The 21,641-nt window shown below is 47.0% G+C and overlaps 1 protein-coding gene across 1 annotated transcript in view; it reads left to right on the top strand.

The window, feature by feature from the left end:
* Positions 1–21,641, top strand: part of LOC141106602 (rod cGMP-specific 3',5'-cyclic phosphodiesterase subunit beta-like) — a 134,242-nt gene that overhangs the window by 74,609 nt on the left and 37,992 nt on the right. Inside the window, exon 15 of the mRNA XM_073597516.1 lies at positions 8,967–9,054. Within this exon, the coding sequence (XP_073453617.1) occupies positions 8,967–9,054 (88 nt within the window). The remainder of the gene's footprint in view (positions 1–8,966; positions 9,055–21,641) is intronic.

Below are 21,641 nucleotides of genomic sequence, written 5' to 3'. Positions count from 1 at the left end.
CATACTGCCAGCATTGCTCCAGTGATGAGGAGGGAGGGGATGATGAGGTCACTGACTCCATGTGGGTGCCTGATAGGAGAGAGGAGGAGGAGGCACATCTCCAACGAGGCAGGATGCCCTCCAGGGGCCAGCTTAAGGGCAGCACACCGACTGCATCACACCGCAGAGCTCCGCATGTGCAGGGCGCTGCTGTCTCTGCGTGTTATTACCAAAAGTTCTTTGGTGTGGGCCTTTTTTGAGATGAGTGCATCAGATCCCACCGCTGCTATTTGCAACATATGTCTCAAGCGTATCTCACGTTGCCAAAACATCACCTGCTTGGGCACCACATGCTTGACCAGACATATGTCGATCTGCTATCGGTACACCGACATCAGATTGTACCAGGCAAATTTCCCTGCCACAGCTGCTGCACCGCCGAAAGAAGTTCGCTCTCAGCCACCACATGCCCAGCGGTTGAATGCTAGCTTGGCTAAATTGCTAGCACTTCAACTGCTGCCTTTTCAGTTGGTAGACTCTGCCCCCTTCTGTGAGTTTGTGGAATGTGCGGTTTCTCAGTGGCAGGTTCCCAAACGCCACTTTTTCTCATGGAAGGCAATTCCAGCTCTCTACTGGCATGTGGAAGGCAATGTCTTGGCCTCGCTGGACAGGGCGGTCAGCGGTAAGGTGCATATTACCGCTGAATCATGGTCCAGCAGGCATGGACAGGGACGTTACCCATCCTTCGTGCACTGGGTGACTCTTCTGGCAGCTGGGAAGGATGCAGGACAGGGTGCAGTAATGTTGGAGGTTGTTCCGCCACCACGACTCCAAAATTCTACTAGTGGTGATTCTGCCACACCTCTCTCCTCCACCCCCTCCTCTTCTTCTTCCTCCTCCATGGCCTCTTCCTGTGCTGATTTGTCCTCGGAACCAGCGGTGCTCCATAGGTGTTCAAGGGGCTACGCAAGCACGCAGGCAAAAAGATGTCATGCGGTGCTTGAGCTGGTGTGCTTGGGGGACAGGAGCCACACTGGGGCAGAGATTCTGTCAGCTCTACAGGGGCAGGTTTAGAGGTGGTTGATGCCACGCCAGCTTAAGACAGGTATGGTGGTTTGCGACAATGGCACCAACCTCCTCTCTGCCCTCCGACAGGGACAACTGACTCATGTGCCAGGTAGGTAGGTAGGTAAGGCAGGTACCCGGACTTACAGGATGTCCTGAGGCAGGCCAGGAAAGTCTGTGTGCATTTCCACAGGTCATATAATGCCAGTACTCAGCTGGTTGACCTCCAAAAGGAATTTAACCTGCCCAAGAACCGCCTAATCTGTGACATGCCCACCAGGTGGAACTCAACGTTGGCCATGCTGCAGAGGCTGCACACGCAGCAGAGGGCCATCACTGAGTACCTATGAGACTATGGCACCAGGACAGGGTCAGGGGACCTTGTTTTTTTTCCCCACGCCAGTGGGCTATGATCAGGGATGCATGCACTGTCCTGTCACCATTTGAGGAGGCCACAAGGATGGTGAGCAGTGACAGTGCATGCATCAGTGACACTGTCCCTCTTGTCCACCTGTTAGAGTACACGCTGTGTGGAATAATGGACAGGGCACTTGAGGCAGAACAGAGGGAGGAAGAGGAGGACTTCCTTACCTCTCAAGGCCCCCTTTATCCAGACAGTGTTCCTGCGTGCCCGCCGATCACACAGAAAGAGGATGAGGAAGAGGAGGAGGATTGTGTCAGCATGGAGGTGGAGCCTGGCACTCAGCATCAGCAGCAGTCTTCAAGGGATCATTTACAGTCCGAAGAAACCCATGAACTTGTACATGACTGGGAGGAGGTGGCTGCAGATCATGTCATCCTTAGTGACCCAGAGGACTCTGGACCGAATGCCTCAGCAAACCTACACTGCATGGCCTCCCTGATCCTGCAAAGCCTGCGGAAGGATATTCGTATTCATGGTATCAAGGGGAGGGATGATTACTGGCTGGCAACGCTCCTTGATCCACGTTACAAGGGTAAGGTTGCGGACCTTATCTTGCCGTCGCAAAGGGAGCAGAGGATGAAACATCTTCGGGAGGCCTTGCAGAAAGGTTTGTGCAATGCGTTTCCAGAGCCTGGGAGGTTACAATTTCCTGGTCCTCCTAGACAACGTGTTGCTGAGGCTTCGGTCAGTCACAGAAGGAGCGGTGGAGAAGGTGGCCGTCTGACTAATGCGTTCAGACAATTTTTTAGTCCACAGCCCCAAGGTCTGATCGATTCCAGCAACCATCGCCAGCATCTGATTCACATGGTGCAGGATTACCTAGGGGCAAGATCAGACTTGAACACCTTTCCCACCGAAAATCCTTTGGGTTACTGGGTCTTGAGGATGGATCACTGGCCAGAGCTTGCACAGTATGCAATTGAGCTACTGGCCTGTCCTGCATCCAGCTTTCTTTCGGAACGCACATTCAGTGCTGCTGGAGGCTTTGTAACTGATCACAGGGTGCGCCTGTCCACCGAATCAGTAAATCGGCTGACCTTCATAAAAATGAATCAGTCTTGGATCACCATCTACCAAGCACCTGATGCTAATGTAACTGATTGATTTTTTTTTAAATGTGAGATCCCTTCAAGACTGCCTATGCTGATGCTGAGTGACTATCCTGTTATGCTGAGTCACAATCCTCTTCCTCCTCAATTTTCATGCTGATTAGGGATGAGCTTCGAGTTCGAGTCGAACTCATGTTCGACTTGAACATCGGCTGTTCGCAAGTTCGCTGAACAGTGAACAATTTGGGGTGTTCGCGGCAAATTCGGATGCCACGGAACACCCTTTAAAAGTCTATGGGAGAAATCAAAAGTGCTAATTTTAAAGGCTTATATTCATGGTATTGTCATAAAAAGTGTTTGGGGACCTGGGTCCTGCCCCAGGGGACATGGATCAATGCAAAAAAAAGTTTTAAAAATGGCTGTTTTTTCGGGAGCAGTGATTTTAATAATGCTTAAAGTGAAACAATAAAAGTGTAATATCCCTTTAAATTTCATACCTGGGGGATGTCTATAGTATGCCTGAAAAGGGGCGCATGTTTCCCATGTTTAGAACAGTCTGACAGCAAAATGACATTTCAAAGGAAAAAAAGTAATTTACTACTCGCGGCTATTAATGCATTGCCGGTCTGACAATACACATAGAAGTTCATTGATAAAAACGGCATGAGCATTCCCCACAGGGGAACCCCGAACCAAAATTTAAAAAAAAAATTGTGTGGGGGGTCCCCCTAAATTCCATACCAGGCCCTTCAGGTCTGGTATGGATATTAAGGGGAACCCCGGCCAAAATTAAAAAAAAAAAAAAAAAAATGACGTGGGGGGTCCCCCTAAATTCCATACCAGGCCCTTCAGGTCTGGTATGGATTTTAAGGGGAACCCATGCCAAAATAAAAAAAAATGGCATGGGGTCCCCCCAAAAATCCATACCAGACCCTTATCCGAGCACGCAACCTGGGGGGCCGCAGGAAAAGAGGGGGGACGAGAGAGCGCCCCCCCTCCTGAACCGTACCAGGCCACATGCCCTCAAAAGTGGGAGGGTGCTTTCGGGTAGCCCCCCAAAACACCTTGTCCCCATGTTGATGAGGACAAGGGCCTCATCCCCACAACCCTGGCCGGTGGCTGTGGGGGTCTGCAGGTGGGGGGCTTATCGGAATCTGGAAGCCCCCTTTAACAAGGGGACCCCCAGATCCCAGCTCCCCCCCTGTGTGAAATGGTAAGGGGGTACCCCTATCATTTCACTAAAAAACTGTCAAAAATGTTAAAAATGACAAGAGACAGTTTTTGACAATTCCTTTATTTAAATGCTTCTTCTTTCTTCTATCTTCTATCTTCCTTCGGTTTATTCCTCCATCTTCTTCTTCTTCTGGTTCTTCTGGTTCTTCTGGTTCTTCCTCCGGTGTTCTCGTCCGGCATCTCCTCCGCAGCGTCGGCGTCTTCTTCCCTTCTTCTCCTCGGGCCGGTCCGCATCAATGATGACATGGAGGGAGGCTCCCGCTCTTCTCTTCATCTTCTTCTCTTCATCTTCTTCTCTTCATCTTCTTTTCGGGCCGCTCCGCATCCATGATGGCATGGAGGGAGGCTCCCGCTGTGTGACGCTTCTTCTTTTCTGACGGTTCTTAAATAACGGGGTGACGGGGCCACCCGGTGACCCCGCCCCCCTCTGACGCACGGTGACTTGACGGGACTTCCCTGTGGCATTCCCCGTGACGCCACAGGGAAGTCCCGTCAAGTCACCGTGCGTCAGAGGGGGCAGGGTCACCGGGTGGCCCCGCCCCCCCGTTATTTAAGAACCGTCAGAAGAGGAGAAGCGTCACACAGTGGGAGCCTCCCTCCATGCCATCGTGGATGCAGAGCGGCCCGAAAAGAAGATGAAGAGAAGAAGATAAGGAGAAGGAGATGAAGAGAAGAGCAGGAGCCTCCCTCCATGCCATCATGGATGCGGAGCGGCCCGAGGAGAAGAAGGGAAGAAGACGCCAACGCCGCGGAGGAGATGCCGGATGAGAACACCGGTGGAAGAACCAGAAGAACCAGAAGAAGAAGAAGATGGAGGAAGAAACCGAAGGAAGATAGAAGAAAGAAGAAAGAAGAAAGAAGCATTTAAATAAAGGAATTGTCAAAAACTGTCTCTTGTCATTTTTAACATTCTTGACAGTTTTTTAGTGAAATGGTAGGGGTACTTTTGTACCCCCTTACCATTTCACACGGGGGGAGGGCTGGGATCTGGGGGTCCCCTTGTTAAAGGGGGCTTCCAGATTCCGATAAGCCCCCTGCCCGCAGACCCCCCCAACCACCGGCCAGGGTTGTGGGGATGAGGCCCTTGTCCTCATCAACATGGGGACAAGGAGTTTTGGGGGACTACCCCAAAGCACCCTCCCAATGTTGAGGGTATGTGGCCTGGTACGGTTCAGGAGGGGGGCCTCTCTCTCCTCCCCCCTCTTTTCCTGCGGCCTGCCAGGTTCCATGCTCGGATAAGGGTCTGGTATGGATTTTTGGGGGGACCCCACGCCGTTTTTTTTTTAAATTTTGGCGCGGGGTTTCCCTGTGGGGAATTCCCATGCCGTTTTTATCAATGAACTTTTATGTGTATTGTCGGACCGGCAATGCATTAATAGCCGCGAGTAGTTTTAAATGACTTTTTTCCTTTGAAATGTCATTTTGCTGTCAGACTGTTCTAAACACGGGAAACATGCGCCCCTTTACAGGCATACTATAGACACCCCCCAGGTATGAAATTTAAAGGGATATTACACTTTTATTGTTTGACTTTAAGCATTATTAAAATCACTGCTCCCGAAAAAAAAAGCCGTTTTTAAAACTTTTTTTGCATTGATCCATGTCCCCTGGGGCAGGACCCAGGTCCCCAAACACTTTTTATGACAATAACTTGCATATAAGCCTTTAAAATTAGTACTTTTGATTATTCATGTTCGTGTCCCATAGACTTTAACGGTGTTCGCGTGTTCGAACAAATTTTTTGCCTGTTCGCATGTTCTGGTGCGAACCGAACAGGGGGGTGTTCGGCTCATCCCTAATGCTGATAGCTTGTAAGAACATTTTTGGTTCTGGGCACCGCCACCAGTGGCCAAGGCCTAATTTTTCTGCCCCTGTTTAACAGGGGCGTGTAATTACAATTTTTGATGCAATACTTTGCAGCAGGGCTCATTTCTGCGCTCCAACTATAGTATCTGTGAGGGGTTGCAGTGTTGTGGTACCAGCACCCAAGGTCCAATTTTTCAGCCCCTGTTTAACAGGGGCGTATAATTACAATTTTTGCTGCAATACTTTGCAGCAGGGCTCATGCCTGCGCTCCAACTATGCCTGCGCTCCAACTAGAGTATCTGTGAGGGTTTGCAGTGTCATGGCACCAGCACCAGTGCCCAAGGCCCAATTTTTCAGCCCATGTTTAACAGGGGTGTGTAATTACAATTCTTGATGCAATACTTTGCAGCAGGGCTTATTCCTGTGCTCCAACTAGAGTATCTGTGAGGGATTACAGTGTTGTGGCACCAGTGCCTAAGGCCCAATTTTTCTGCCCCTGTTCAACAGGGACATGTAATTACAATTCTTGATCTAATATTTCACAGCAGGGCCCATTCCTGCGCCCACCAAGAGTAACTGTGAGGGCTTACAGTGTTGTGGCAACACCACCACCACCACCAAAGGCCCAATTTTTCTGCCCCTGTTCAACAAGGACATGTAATTACAATTCTTGATCTAATATTTCACAGCAGGGCCCATTCCTGCGCCCACCAAGAGTAACTGTGAGGGCTTACAGTGTTGTGGCAACACCACCACCACCACCAAAGGCCCAATTTTTCTGCCCCTGTTCAACAGGTGCATGTAATTACAATTCTTGATATAGTATTTCACAGCAGGGCCCATTCCAGTGCCCACCAAGAGTAACTGTGAGGACTGTGAGGACCAGTGTTGTGGCACCAGCATCACCACCACCACCAAAGGCCCAATTTTCTACCACTGTTCAACAATGGCATGTAATTACAATTCTTGATCTAATATTTCACAGCAGGGCCCGTTTCTGCGCCCACCAAGAGTAACTGTGAGGACTTACAGTGTTGTGGCAACACCAACACCTAAGGCCCCAATTTCTGCAGAGTATATAGGGCAGGCCCCTACTTTCAAACATCCAACTTACAAACGACTCCTACTTGCAAACAGAAGGAGACAACAGGAAGTGAGATGAAATCTACCCCTAGGAAGGGAAATGCTCTCCTGTAAGAGTTAATATGGGAAAAACGTGTCTCCTCTTCACTGATTCTTTATCACCAATCCTTGTTTCACTAAAAACTCCAAATTTTCAAAAAACATTTGTCATTGGGACAGAAAGTGAGGTGAAATCTTCTGAAGAGGTGCACAGTCAGCAAAACAAATGTTACAGGGGTGATAACCCTTCCCTATGTTTTCCAAAAAGCTTAAAAATAGATTTTTTGGCTGGAACTACACTTTAAAAATGTACCAGTTCAAAATTACAAACAGATTCTACAGAACAACAAACCTACAGTCCCTGTCTTGTTTGCACCGCCTGTATACTGCTGTTCAGAGTATATAGGGCCTGGGGGCCCCACGCCTTTCCTTTTTTTAATTTGGGTGCGGGGTTCCCCTTAATATCAATACAAGACCCAAAGGGCCTGGTAATGGACTGGGGGGTGAGGGGTACCCATGCCGTTTGTCTCACTGATTTTCATCCATATTGCAGGGACCCGACATTACATTAAAGCCGCAAGCAGTTTTAAATTACTTTTATTCCTTTACAAATGTCATTTTGTGCAGGGACTGTTCTAAGCACGGTAAACATGCGCCACTTTACAGGCATACTATAGACACCCCCCCAGGTACGATATTTAAAGGAATATTTCACTTTTTTTTTCACTTTAAGCATCATTAAAATCACTGCTCCTGAAAAAAACGACAGTTTTTAAACTTTTTTTTGCATTAATACATGTCCCTGGGGCAGGACCTGGGTCCCCAAACCCTTTTTAGGACAATAACTTGCATATTAGCCTTTAAAATTAGCACTTTTGATTTCGAACATTCGAGTCCCATAGACTTTAATGTGGTTCTAAAGTTCTTGCAAACTTTCGGTCCGTTCGCAGGTTCTGGTGCGAACCGAACTGGGGGGGTGTTCGGCTCATCCCTATTTTCAACTAAAGACTACATGATTTTTAGGCACCTTGTGATTAATCTGATATGGTGACTTTAATCCAAGAACCACTTAATCTGCCATTTATTCCTAATCTGCAGTAGTCCCAAATCAAATTGTAAACAAATGTGGCATCAGTAATAGCAGCTAAAGTATAGCTAAATGCAAAAATTTTATTAGTTTTGGACAGAGTGGAGAGGGATTGGCAAGCTTGTCAGTTTTTATTGCTGTCTGTACCCCTGTTAGGGAAGATTCACCCTCTCTATTTGTCTTATTTACCATTATCATTGAAAGTGAAAGTAAAAGAAAATCCCTTCATTTGCAGGGATTTCTTTTTACTTCCTGTTTGGCTATGGGACAGGAAGTGAAGGAAAATCGTCCCAATAGGGCCACAGATAGCAAAATAAAACCTGATAGGGGTTATAACCCTCCCTTGCTCTATCAAAAATGAAAAAAAAAAGTTTTGCCTGTAGTTCTACGTAAAAGGCTTTCCCTAAATTTAAGAAAGTTATGGCTTTGGAAAAGGAGGTGTATTAGTGCTAGTGCAATGCTTGCAATGTGCTAAGAACTTAGAAGAGTGCAATATATTCAATTTATATACAACGGGTATCATCCAAATCAAAGGTATACAATATAATCTCTAAAATGTATGCAAAAAAAAAGTTCTGTTAAATTCTGTGGTGCTTTTCTACAAGTTGTGTTTTCCATATTATTTAACATCGTTATGGAAACAAATCTTTGACTAAAAATCTTAATCTTTTTATTTCCACTGTTATATAAGCACAGAAATAAACAGCATTACTGATAGAAAGCAGAGGAAGTTTTACTCTATTAAACTTACATTTTACACACACCTCCATTCTATCATTTGCATACATCAAACTAATCACAATAGAAAATCTTGTAGAGAGTTTATAAAATACTGGAGCTAAAAACTACATTTTTTGTAAGCCCTCTTTCCAATAAAATAACTCATGAAAGCTGATCTGTGTGAACCTGAGCAAAGAAAAATGAAGCGTTTACCCTATTCTCTTGCTCTGCAAAAAAATAAAAAAACGAAAGGAAAGTGAAGCAAGGATCTCATTGTTTGTACCTTGATGGCACCACTTCTCATTTCTTTGCCCCATTTTTCACAGATTAGCCAGAGGATTTGACAGAAATGTGACATCTTTCACAATCAGATCATGTAAGGGTTACTTTTTGAACATCTTTTCATGTCTACACACGTCTACACACATGTCCACACACAAACTTGAATAGCTAAGCTCACTTTTCCCTTTTTCCAATTCAGATCTCAACATCCCTTAGCAAAATTGCACGGATCATCTATTTTGGAAAGACATCACTTGGAGTTTGGAAAATTTCTGCTGGCAGATGAGGTAAATGACTAAAATTACCAATATATACAAGTCAAAGTGCCTTTTTTTTACTCTGATTCATTTTAGTTTTAAAACAAATAGTGTTACTATATACATGTACACATGACGTATACATTTCATTCTATAAATTGTCCCATTTTAAATAACCTGGATTTTAGTACACACACAGAGAATTTCAGAGAAGGAGTCAAAATGTTTTGTTGTTGTACAGATGTAAGTGTTAAGTTGAGGTGTGCTTGTTATATTGTAGTTCTTAAGCTTCTGAATAGAGTTGGGCGAATGGTTCGGCACGAGCATAAGTTCAGACCGAACATTGGCTGTTTGCCCATTCGACAAACACCCGAATTATCAGGGCGTTCGACTGTTTGTTTGGCCCGCCAAATTACCACAATGCACTGCTCCGCTGCACAGTGCATTGGAAGCCCTGATTGGCTGAAACAAAGCTTTGCCCAAACAGGTCTCAAAGAGCACTGTCAGAGCGATGATTGGAGAAAGTATTGAGGACTCTATCCAATCATGGCTCATTACTCTTAGCCCCGCCCCACACTATAAAAATATTCTCCCTATAGCGGCCATTTGCAGTGTAATATTGGCGTGGAGAAAGATAGAACAGGGCTCTGTTCAGTGCTGCTAGCGAGTTAGTGTGCTATAGTGTGCTATTGAAGAAGCACAATAGCACACTATAGCACACTAACTCGCTAGCAGAACATGTAGAACATGGATATGCAATTAGCGGACCTCCAGCTGTTGCAAAGCTACAAGTCCCATAATGCCTCTGCCTCTGTGTGTCATGCTTGTGGCTGTCAGAGTCTTGCTATGCCTCATGGGACTAGAAGTTCTGCAACAGCTGGAGGTCCGCTAATTGCATATCCCTTGTGTAGAATATCAGTTTAGTATGAATCTAGTGATAGTTCAGTGTGAGTGTAGTGTGACCATTCATTTTTACTTTAGTGTCAGTTTTGTAAGTATAGTGTGACCATTCATTTTGTTTTTAGTGTCAGTTTTGTGAGTGTAGTGTGACCATTCATTTTTACTTTAGTGTCAGTTTTGTGAGTGTAGTGTCACCATTCATTTTTACTTTAGTGTCAGTTTAATTTGTCAGGGCAGGTTTCCTGCAGTATATATCAGTGCACTACTGCACGTTTAACAGAATATATATCTGTGCGTTACTGTACGTTTAACGCAGTATATATCCGTGAGTTACTGCACGTTTAACGCAATATACAGTATACCAGTGCATCACTGTACATTTAATGCAGTATATATCCATGCGTTACTGCGCTTTTAACGCAGTATATATCCATGCGATACTGCACGTTTAACACAGTACATATCAGTACATTACTGCACGTTTAATGCAGTGTATATCTGTGCTAGGGATGAGCTTCGTGTTCGAGTCGAACCCATGTTCGACTCGAACATCGGCTGTTCGATCGTTCGCCGAATTGCGAACGTTATGGGCCGTTCGCGCTAAATTCGTGTGGCGCGTCACGGCCCATAATTCACTGCGGCATCGCAGTGCATTGCTGGCTGATGATTGGCCAAGCATGCACTATGACCCGCATGCTTGGCCAATCACAGCGCCGTCAGTAGAGAGAGCTGTAATTGGCCAAAGCCAGGGTGGCTTTGGCCAATTATGGCTCAGGGGATTTAGTACACACCCCACACTATATAAGGCCGCCTGCACGGCGGCCCTGTGTAGTGTGTGTTCCGGTGTGCTGAGAGATAGAGAGAGAGAGAGACAGTGTCATTTGATTTGAGTTAGATAGATTAGGCAGAACAGTCAGTCAGTTAGCTGCACTTACAGTGTATTGTGTATATATATGCATCCCAGGTGTTGCATATATATATATACACTGTATTCAGTTTAGCTAGATCCGTTCCTGTTATCTTCTATCTAGACTATTTACATTTAATGCAGTGCGTCCTGCTCACAGTGTTCAGCTAGATCCGTTCCTGCTATTTACATTTAGTGCAGTGCGTCCTGCTCACAGTGTTCAGCTAGATCCGTTCCTGTTATCTTCTAGACTATTTACATTTAGTGCAGTGCGTCCTGCTCACAGTGTTCAGCTAGATCCGTTCCTGCAATTTACATTTAGTGCAGTGCGTCCTGCTCACAGTGTTCAGCTAGATCCGTTCCTGCTATTTACATTTAGTGCAGTGCGTCCTGCTCACAGTGTTCAGCTAGATCCGTTCCTGCTATTTACATTTAGTGCAGTGCGTCCTGCTCACAGTGTTCAGCTAGATCCGTTCCTGCTATTTACATTTAGTGCAGTGCGTCCTGCTCACAGTGTTCAGCTAGATCCGTTCCTGTTATCTTCTAGACTATTTACATTTAGTGCAGTGCGTCCTGCTCACAGTGTTCAGCTAGATCCGTTCCTGCAATTTACATTTAGTGCAGTGCGTCCTGCTCACAGTGTTCAGCTAGATCCGTTCCTGCTATTTACATTTAGTGCAGTGCGTCCTGCTCACAGTGTTCAGCTAGATCCGTTCCTGCTATTTACATTTAGTGCAGTGCGTCCTGCTCACAGTGTTCAGCTAGATCCGTTCCTGCTATTTACATTTAGTGCAGTGCGTCCTGCTCACAGTGTTCAGCTAGATCCGTTCCTGCTATTTACATTTAGTGCAGTGCGTCCTGCGCACAGTGTTCAGCTAGAGCCGTTCCTGCTATTTACATTTAGTGCAGTGCGTCCTGCTCACAGTGTTCAGCTAGATCCGTTCCTGTTATCTTCTAGACTATTTACATTTAGTGCAGTGCGTCCTGCTCACAGTGTTCAGCTAGATCCGTTCCTGCTATTTACATTTAGTGCAGTGCGTCCTGCTCACAGTGTTCAGCTAGATCCGTTCCTGTTATCTTCTAGACTATTTACATTTAGTGCAGTGCGTCCTGCTCACAGTGTTCAGCTAGATCCGTTCCTGTTATCTTCTAGACTATTTACATTTAGTGCAGTGCGTCCTGCTCACAGTGTTCAGCTAGATCCGTTCCTGCTATTTACATTTAGTGCAGTGCGTCCTGCTCACAGTGTTCAGCTAGATCCGTTCCTGTTAAATTCCTACTGACCGGCAGGCTTGTCTGGTTACAGTATATAAAGCTACCTGAAGAAAATTACAGGTGTTCTATTTGATCCTATTAGTACCACGGTCAGGCAGCTAGACTATTTACATTTAGTACAGTGCGTCCTGCTCACAGTGTTCAGCTAGATCCGTTCCTGTTATCTTCCTACTGACAGGCAGGCTTGTCTGGTTACAGTATATAAAGCTACTTGAAGAAAATTACAGGTGTTCTATCCCAGCTTAGTGCAGCTACAGGCCATTAGTATGTCTGGAAGGCCAAGAAGGAGAGGCAGACAGTCACAAGCCAATAAGAGAGGGCAAGCAGGCTCTGTGTCTAGTGCTGGTCGTGGAGACGGTGCATCCTCATCAGCACGTGGCCATGGGACACGCTTGGCCTTTTTTTCGGCAGCTGGCCATGTTGAGCCGCAACATGCGGAAGACTTGGTCGAGTGGATGACCAAGCCGTCCTCATCCTCCTCATCCTCTCTCACCCATGCCCAGGGTGCTTTGTCTGGCAAAGCAGCGGCCTCTTCCCTCAGCTCAATGTCATCAGTGACTCCTTCCCTAGCTCCACCATGTCCTCATGAGGATTCCCTCGAACTGTTTGACCACAGTGTTGGGTACATGCTCCAGGAGGATGCCCAGCGTTTGGAAGGCTCTGATGACGATACTGAGCTCGATGAAGGCAGTAACATGAGCGCGGACAGAGGGGGTGCCCAAGAAGGACAGCAATCTGGCAGTCATGCTCCCCCTGCTGCAGCATACTGCCAGGTTTGCTCCAGTGATGAGGAGGGAGGGGATGATGAGGTCACTGACTCAACGTGGGTGCCTGATAGGAGAGAGGAGGAGGAGGAGGAGGAGGAGGAGGAGGAGGCGGCAGCACATCACCAACGAGGCAGGATGCCCTCCAGGGGCCAGCCTAAGGGCAGCACATTGACTGCATCACACCCCAAAGCTCCACATGTGCAGGGCGCTGCAGTCTCTGCGCGTTATTCAAAAAGTTCTTTGGTGTGGGCCTTTTTTGAGACGAGTGCATCAGATCGCACCGCTGCTATTTGCAACATATGTCTCAAGCGTATCTCGCGTGGCCAAAATATCTCCCGCTTGGGTACCACATGCTTGACCAGACATATGTTGACCTGCCATGCAGTTCGTTGGCAAGCGTATCTAAAAGACCCACACCAAAGAACAAAGAGGATCTCTCCTTGCTCCTCATCAGCTGAGATTTCCAACCCCACTAGACCTTCAGTCCTCTCTGAGACCTGCAGTGAGAGGAATGAAGGTGTAGAATTAGGTGTGTCACAGCCAAGTACTTGTGGGCAATCTGCTTTTGGTACACCGACGTCAGATTGTACCAGGCAAATTTCCCTGCCCCAGCTGCTGCACCGCCGAAAGAAGTTTGCTCCCAGCCATCCACATGCCCAGCGGTTGAATGCTAGCTTGGCAAAATTGCTAGCACTTCAACTGCTGCCTTTTCAGTTGGTAGACTCTGCCCCCTTCCGTGAGTTTGTGGAATGTGCGGTTCCTCAGTGGCAGGTACCCAAACGCCACTTTTTCTCACGGAAGGTGATTCCGGCTCTCTACCGGCATGTGGAAGGCAATGTCCATGCCTCGCTGGACAGGGCGGTCAGCGGTAAGGTGCATATTACCGCTGACTCATGGTCCAGCAGGCATGGACAGGGACGTTACCTAAGTTTCACGGCGCATTGGGTGACTCTGCTGGCAGCTGGGAAGGATGCAGGACAAGGTGCAGTAGTGTTGGAGGTTGTTCCGCCACCACGCCTCCAAAATGCTGATTGTGACACACCTCTCTCCTCCACCCCCTCCTCTTCTTCTTCCTCCATGGCCTCTTCCTCGGAACCAGCGGTGCTCCGTAGGCGTTCAAGGGGCTACGCAAGTACGCAGGCCAAAAGATGCCATGCGGTGCTTGAGCTGGTGTGCTTGGGGGACAGGAGCCACACTGGGGCAGAGGTTCTGTCAGCTCTGCAGGGGCAGGTTCAGAGGTGGTTGACGCCACGCCAACTTAAGGCAGGAATGGTGGTTTGCGACAATGGCACCAACCTCCTCTCTGCCCTCCGACAGGGACAAATGACCCATGTGCCCTGTTTGGCTCACGTCCTTAACTTGGTGGTGCAGCGGTTCTTGGGCAGGTACCCGGGCTTACAGGATGTCCTGAGGCAGGCCAGGAAAGTCTGTGTGCATTTCCGCCGGTCATATAATGCCAGTGCTCGGCTGACGGACCTCCAAAAGGAGTTTAACCTGCCCAAGAACCGCCTAATCTGTGACATGCCCACCAGGTGGAACTCAACGTTGGCCATGCTGCAGCGGCTGCACACGCAGCAGAGGGCCATCAATGAGTACCTGTGCGACTATGGCACCAGGACAGGGTCAGGGGAGCTTGGTTTTTTTTCCCCACGCCAGTGGGCCATGATCAGGGATGCATGCACTGTCCTGTCACCATTCGAGGAGGCCACGAGGATGGTGAGCAGTGACAGTGCATGCATCAGTGACACTGTCCCCCTTGTCCACCTGTTGGAGCACACGCTGCGTGGAATAATGGACAGGGCACTTGAGGCAGAACAGAGGCAGGAAGAGGAGGACTTCCTTAGCTCTCAAGGCCCCCTTTATCCAGACAGTGTTCCTGCGTGCCCGCCGATCACACAGGAAGAGGACGAGGAGGAAGAGGAGGAGGAGGAAGATTGTGTCAGTATGGAGGTGGAGCCTGGCACTCAGCATCAGCAGCAGTCTTTAAGGGATCAGTCCCAAGAAACACATGGACTTGTACGTGGCTGGGAGGAGGTGGCTGCGGACCATGTCGTTCTTAGTGACCCAGAGGACTCCGGACCGAATGCCTCAGCAAACCTACGCTGCATGGCCTCCCTGATCCTGCAAAGCCTGCGTAAGGATCCTCGTATTCGTGGTATCAAGGAGAAGGACCAATACTGGCTGGCAACCCTCCTTGATCCACGTTACAAGGGTAAGGTTGCGGACCTTATCTTGCCATCGCAGAGGGAGCAGAGGATGAAACATCTTCGGGAGGCCTTGCAGAAAGGTCTGTGCAACGCGTTCCCAGAGACTGGGAGGTTACAAACTCCTGTTTCTGGACAACGTGTTGCTGAGGCTTCGGTCAGTCAAAGAAGGAGCGGTGGAGAAGGTGGCCGTCTGACCGATGCGTTCAGACAATTTTTTGGTCCGCAGCCCCAAGGTATGATCGGTTCCAGCAACCATCGCCAGCGTCTGTTTTACATGGTGCAGGAATACCTAGGGGCAAGATCAGACTTGGACACCTTTCCCACCGAAAATCCTCTGGGTTACTGGGTCTTGAGGATGGATCACTGGCCAGAGCTTGCACAGTATGCAATTGAGCTACTGGCCTGTCCTGCATCCAGCGTTCTTTCGGAACGCACATTCAGTGCTGCTGGAGGCGTGGTAACCGATCACAGGGTGCGTCTGTCCACCGACTCGGTCGATCGGCTGACCTTCATAAAAATGAATGAGTCTTGGATCACCACCAGCTACCAAGCACCTGATGCTGATGTAACCGAATAATTTTTTTTGAAATCTCAGATCCCTTCAAAGACTGCCTATGCTGATGCTGAGTGACTATCCCTGAGTAATTATCCTCTTCCTCCTCAATCATCACGCTGATAGCTTGTAAGAACATTTTTGGTTCTGGGCGCCACCACCAGTGCCTAAGGCACAATTTTTCAGCCCCTGTTTAACAGGGGCGTGTAATTACAATTTTTGATGTAATACTTTGCAGCAGGGCTCGTTCCTGCATTCCAACTAGAGTGTCTGTGAGGGGTTGCAGTGTTGTGGCACCAGCACCAGTGCCTAGGGCCCAATTTTTCTGCCCCTGTCTAACAGGGCGTGTAATTACAATTTTTGATGCAATACTTTGCAGCAGGGCTCGTTCCTGCGTTCCAACTAGAGTGTCTGTGAGGGGTTGCAGTGTTGTGGCACCAGCACCAGTGCCTAAGGCCCAATTTTTCTGCCCCTGTCTAACAGGGGCGTGTAATTACAATTTTTTATGCAATACTTTGCAGCAGGGCTCGTTCCTGCGTTCCAACTAGAGTGTCTGTGAGGGGTTGCAGTGTTGTGGCACCAGCACCAGTGCCTAAGGCCCAATTTTTCTGCCCCTGTCTAACAGGGGCGTGTAATTACAATTTTTGAAGCAATAATTTGCAGCAGGGCTCGTTCCTGCGTTCCAACTAGAGTGTCTGTGAGGGGTTGCAGTGTTGTGGCACCAGCACCAGTGCCTAAGGCCTAATTTTTCAGCTCCTGTTCAACAGGGGCATGTAATTACAATTCTTGATCTAATATTTCACAGCAGGGCCCTGTGAGGGCTTACAGTGTTGTGGCCACAGCAACACCTAAGGCCCAAATTTCTGCTGAGTATATAGGGCAGGACCCTACTTTCAAACATCTAACTTACAAACGACTCCTACTTGCAAACGGAAGGAGACAACAGGAAGTGAGATGAAATCTACCCCTAGGAAGGGAAATTCTCTCCTGTAAGAGTTAATATGGGAAAACAATTTCTCCTTTCCACTGATGCTTTCCAATCCTTGTTCCACAAAAAAACCCAAATTTTCAAAAAACATTTTTCATTGGGACAAAAAAGTGAGGTGAAATCTTCTGAAGAGGAGGAAAGACAGCAAAACAAATGTCACAGGGGTGATAACCCTTCCCTATGTTTTCCAAAAAGCTTAGAAAAGATTTTTTGGCTGGAGCTAAACACGTTAAAAATGTTCAAAATTACAAACAGATTCTACTTAACAACAAACCTACAGTCCCTGTCTTGTTTGCACCGCCTGTATACTGCTGTTCAGAGTATATAGGGCCTGGTGGCCCCACACCTTTCCTTATTTTAATTTGGGTGCGGGGTTCCCCTTAATATCCATACAAGACCCAAAGGGCCTGGTAATGGACTGGGGGGTACCCATGCCGTTTGTCTCACTGATTTTCATCCATATTGCCATGACCCGACATGACATTAAACCCGCAAGCAGTTTTAAATGAGATTTTTTCCTTTAAAAATGACATTTGGTGCAGGGACTGTTCTAAACATGGGAAACACGCGTCACTTTACAGGCATACTATAGACACCCCCCAGGTACGATATTTAAAGGAATATTTCACTTTTTTTTTTTTACTTTAAGCATCATTAAAATCACTGCTCCCGAAAAAACGGCCGTTTTTAAAAGTTTTTTTTGCATTGATACATGTCCCCTGGGGTAGGACCCGGGTCCCCAAACCCTTTTTAGGACAATACCATGCAAATTAGCCTTTAAAATGAGCACTTTTGATTTCGAACGTTCGAGTCCCATAGACGTCAATGGGGTTCTAACGTTCGTGCGAACTTTCGGTCCGTTCGCGGGTTCTGGTGCGAACCGAACTGGGGGGTGTTCGGCTCATCCCTAATCTGTGCATTACTGTACGTTTAACGTAGTATATATCAGTGCATTACTGTAAATTTAACACAGTATATGTCAGTGCATTACTGCACAATTAAAGCATTATATATCCATGCATTACTACGTGTTTAATGCAGTATATATCCATGCATTACTGCACGTTTAACGCAGTATATATCAGTGCGTTACTGTACGTTTAACACAGTATATATCAGTGTATTACTGTACGTTTAACGCAGTACTATATCAGTGCGTTATTGCACATTTAACGCAGTATATATCCGTGCGTTACTGCAACACAGTATATTTCAGTGCAGTTTTACTGCAGTATATTGTAGTGTGTCAGTGGAGTGTGTCTGTGTAAGGAGTACTCAAGTTAAAGTGAAACAAACAACACTTTCCATTGATTAAAGTGCATCAATGTACACATTTCCACATCTTTATTATATTTTGTTAATACGCCCCCCCTTCCCATCATGTCTGGGGGCCAACTAGGAGAGGCAGACATTCTCCTGGCACTGTGAGAGAGCCAGCAGTGTATGTGTCTACAGGCAAAGGTGGACATGGTCTGTCCTCAGGCAGGGCATCATTTCCTCGGTTTAGTGATGTTGCCTGTGCCATCCAGCCGAAGCATGCAGAGGATGCGGTGGACTGGCTTACTAAACCATCATTATCCTTCTCATCCTCCATCACCCAAGCAGAAACTAGTACGCAGTCCACTGCAGCTGTCAGAGTGGCTTATTCTGCCTCCTTGTTCACAGCTACTCCTGCCATAGCCCCAGCATCAGGCATGGAAGAGTCAGCTGAGTTATTTGAACACAGTGTCAGCCACTTGCTCCTTGATGGTGCACAGCCATTACTTGATTAAGATTTTGGTTCTGAGGTTGAGGAAGGTAGGAACATGAGCCTACAGAGAGGGGAGAACACTGGTAAATAACAAATTGGCAGTCATGTTCCCCCACCCGCAGCGTATTGCCAAGTTGTCTCCAGTGATAATGAGGATGGAGGGGATGATGATGATGAAGAGGTCACTGACGTGACTTGGGTGCCGGATAGAGCAGAGAAGGAAAGTGAAGGTGAGGCAAAACCCCAAAGAGGCAGCCATCATGGAAGAGTAGAGAGCAGCCACCCTATTCCACCAGATTGTGGAGCTATTATATCCCAGCCCACTTCCCACAGCTCAGCTGTTTGGGCCTTTTTTAGCACATGTACAGCAGATCACACTGTTGCAATTTGCAAACTTTGCCTCAAGCACATAAAGCGTGGCAAAAACACCAGCTATTTGGATACTACATGCTTGACAAGGCATTTAACCTCCCACCACCCAGCCCATTGGCAAGAGCACCTGAAAGCCACACAGAAGGCATGCAATTCTGCTCCTCCTCACCTTTCCGGACTACCCCCAGGCCTCGTGACCTCTCAGCAGTCTACACTGACAAGGATGGTGGTCTAGCACAGGGTGTCCCCGGTCCTTGCAGCACACCACCAGCTGTAGACTACAGCAGGCACATTTCTCTGTCCCATCTGCTGCAGCAAAAAACATTTAGTCACTGTCACCCACATGCCCAGCATCTAAATTCAAGCTTGTCAAAGCTACTGGCTTTACAACTTCTGCCTTTGCGTCTGGTGGATTCTGCCCCATTCCGTGAATTTGTAGAATGTGCTGTACCACAATGCCAGGTTCCTAGTCGCTTTTTATTTTCATGTATTGGCTATCACGTAGCTGGCTATTCCAGCTCTCTACCATCACGTGGAATGCAATGCTGTGGCATTGTTGGGCAAGGCTGTCAGCTGCAAGGTCCACGTTACTGCTGACACGTGGTCCAGCAAGCATGGTCAAGGATGATATATTTCATTCACAGCACACTGGGTAACTCTGCTTGCAACTTGGAAGGATGCAGGACAGGGCTCAGTGCTGCAGCTTGATGTGCTGCCATGTCTCCATACAGCTAGTGGTGATGATGCAGGATTTGCCACCCCCTCCTCTTCCTCCATGTCCTCCTCTGCTGAATTGTCCCATGAACTACAAGTAACCCCTAAGCGTTCAAGGGGCTATTCAATGAGTCAGGCTGAAAGGTGCCATGCAGTGCATTAGCAGGTCTGTCTAGGGCACAGGAGCCATACCAGAGCAGAGATTCTGGCAGCTCTGCAGGGGCAGGCCCAGAGGTGGTTCACACCACGCTAGCTGGATCCAGGAATGGTAGTGTGCGATAATGGCCCAAACCTCCTGTCCTCCCTTAGACAGGGAAAGTTGCCTGGCACATGTCCTCAGTTTGGTGGTGCAGCATTTTTTAAATGGTACCCAGGGTTGGAAGATCTGCTGAAGCAGGCCAGAATAGTCGGTAGCCATTTCAGGTGGTCATACACAGCCAGTGCTCGGTTGGCTGAAATTCAGCAGAAATTCCACCTGATTTGTGACAAGCCCACCAGATGGAACTCAACTTTGGCAATGCTGCAGCAGCTGCACATTCAGAAGAGGGCCATCAACGAGTACCTGTGTGAGTATGGCACAACGACAGGCTCTGCTTTTTTCCCCACACCAATAGCTGCTGATAAAGAATGCATGCACTGTACTACCATTTGAGGAGGCCACAAGGATGGTGAGCCGTGACAATGCATGCACAACAATCCTTGTTGTGTTTCTGCTGGAGCAGACTCTGTGTGGCATTATGGACAGGGCACTAGAGGCAGAACAGTGGGAGGAATAAGAGGACTTCCTTTCCTTTCAAGGCCCACTTTATGCAGACACCATTCTTTCTACACTACAGAACACACAAGAGGAGAGGGTGGAGGTGGAGGATTCTGGCAGCTTTGGAGACATTAAAGCAGAGCAAGACATACGTCAACCCTTAACAGATGGTTTTCCATCCCCAGTACCCTTGAGAGTAGTATGTGGTTGGGAGGAGGCAATTCCAGACTGTAATCCTCAGTGACCCTGAGGATTCTGCTTCTCATGCCTCCGCAAACTTGCGGTGCATGGGCTCCCTCATTATTCAAAGCCTGCAAAAGAACCTAAAAACACGTGGCATCAAGGAGAGGGATCACTATTGCTTGACAACCCTCCTTGACCACCGTTACAAAGGGAAAGTCTTGGAACTCATCTTGTCCCCACAGAGGGAGCAAAAGATGAAATCTCTTGCGGACACCTTAAAGAGGAGTTTATGTAATATGGAAATGGTAGCTAAAGGAGTACTAACATCCCTGAGTTATATCTATAAAGAAAAACCCTCAAAATGGGACTTTAACAGTACTGGGTCATTATAGTGTCAATTGAATGATCGGTATTTCTAGGTAGTATAAAAGTTGACAAACCTTTATTAATACAAATTGTGTAAAACGTTACAATACATCTTCAAAATTGATGGGAAACAGGTTCTTGATACTGTACTTAAGATGGAATCAATAGAGAACAAAGGATGGGAATTGCTGAACACCCAACGTGTTTCGAATTAGATTTTCTTCTTCAGGGGTGAATGCACATTATGGAAAGGAAATTACTTTCTTCGTATGCAATGAGTACATCTTGAATGAAGAACCAAAACTAAAATATTAGTTGCAATTGTCCTTCAGTGTCAACAAGGGGCATCTAGACCAGGGCCTGAACAGTGTGACAAAAAGGTTTTTTCCCAGTCATTCACCACAGACCAGTGGAGATGTGTGCTAAAGCAAGGTAGTCCATACATCACCAACAGCTCTTAAATGCATAGTCACCAGGGATCATGAAGTGATGTTTTTTGTGATATATATATATATATATATATATATATATACAGTATCTCACAAAAGTACACCCCTCACATTTTTGTAAATATTTTATTATATATATATATATATATATATATATATATATATATAAAATCAGAAGGGTGAGGTGCACTACAGTCTCAGATGGCCGTGCTTAGCAATCAAGCCCTCACACAGGCTTCAACATAGAAAAAATCCAAAAACAAGGTATTGCTGCACAAACCGTATTTATTTTGAAATCTTCAAAAGGACATCACCACGACATCCATAAAATCAGGCATCCATAATAAACGTTTTCGGGCTATTGTAGATAACGCCCTTCATCAGAAGATCATGCCTATAATATATATATATATATATATATATATATAT

Source organism: Aquarana catesbeiana, linkage group LG01 (assembly GCF_042186555.1).
Source record: "Aquarana catesbeiana isolate 2022-GZ linkage group LG01, ASM4218655v1, whole genome shotgun sequence".
In the NCBI taxonomy this organism is placed as follows: domain Eukaryota; kingdom Metazoa; phylum Chordata; class Amphibia; order Anura; family Ranidae; genus Aquarana; species Aquarana catesbeiana.
The sequence above is the reverse complement of the archived record's forward strand: the minus strand, read 5'-3'. Positions and strand labels throughout refer to the sequence as shown.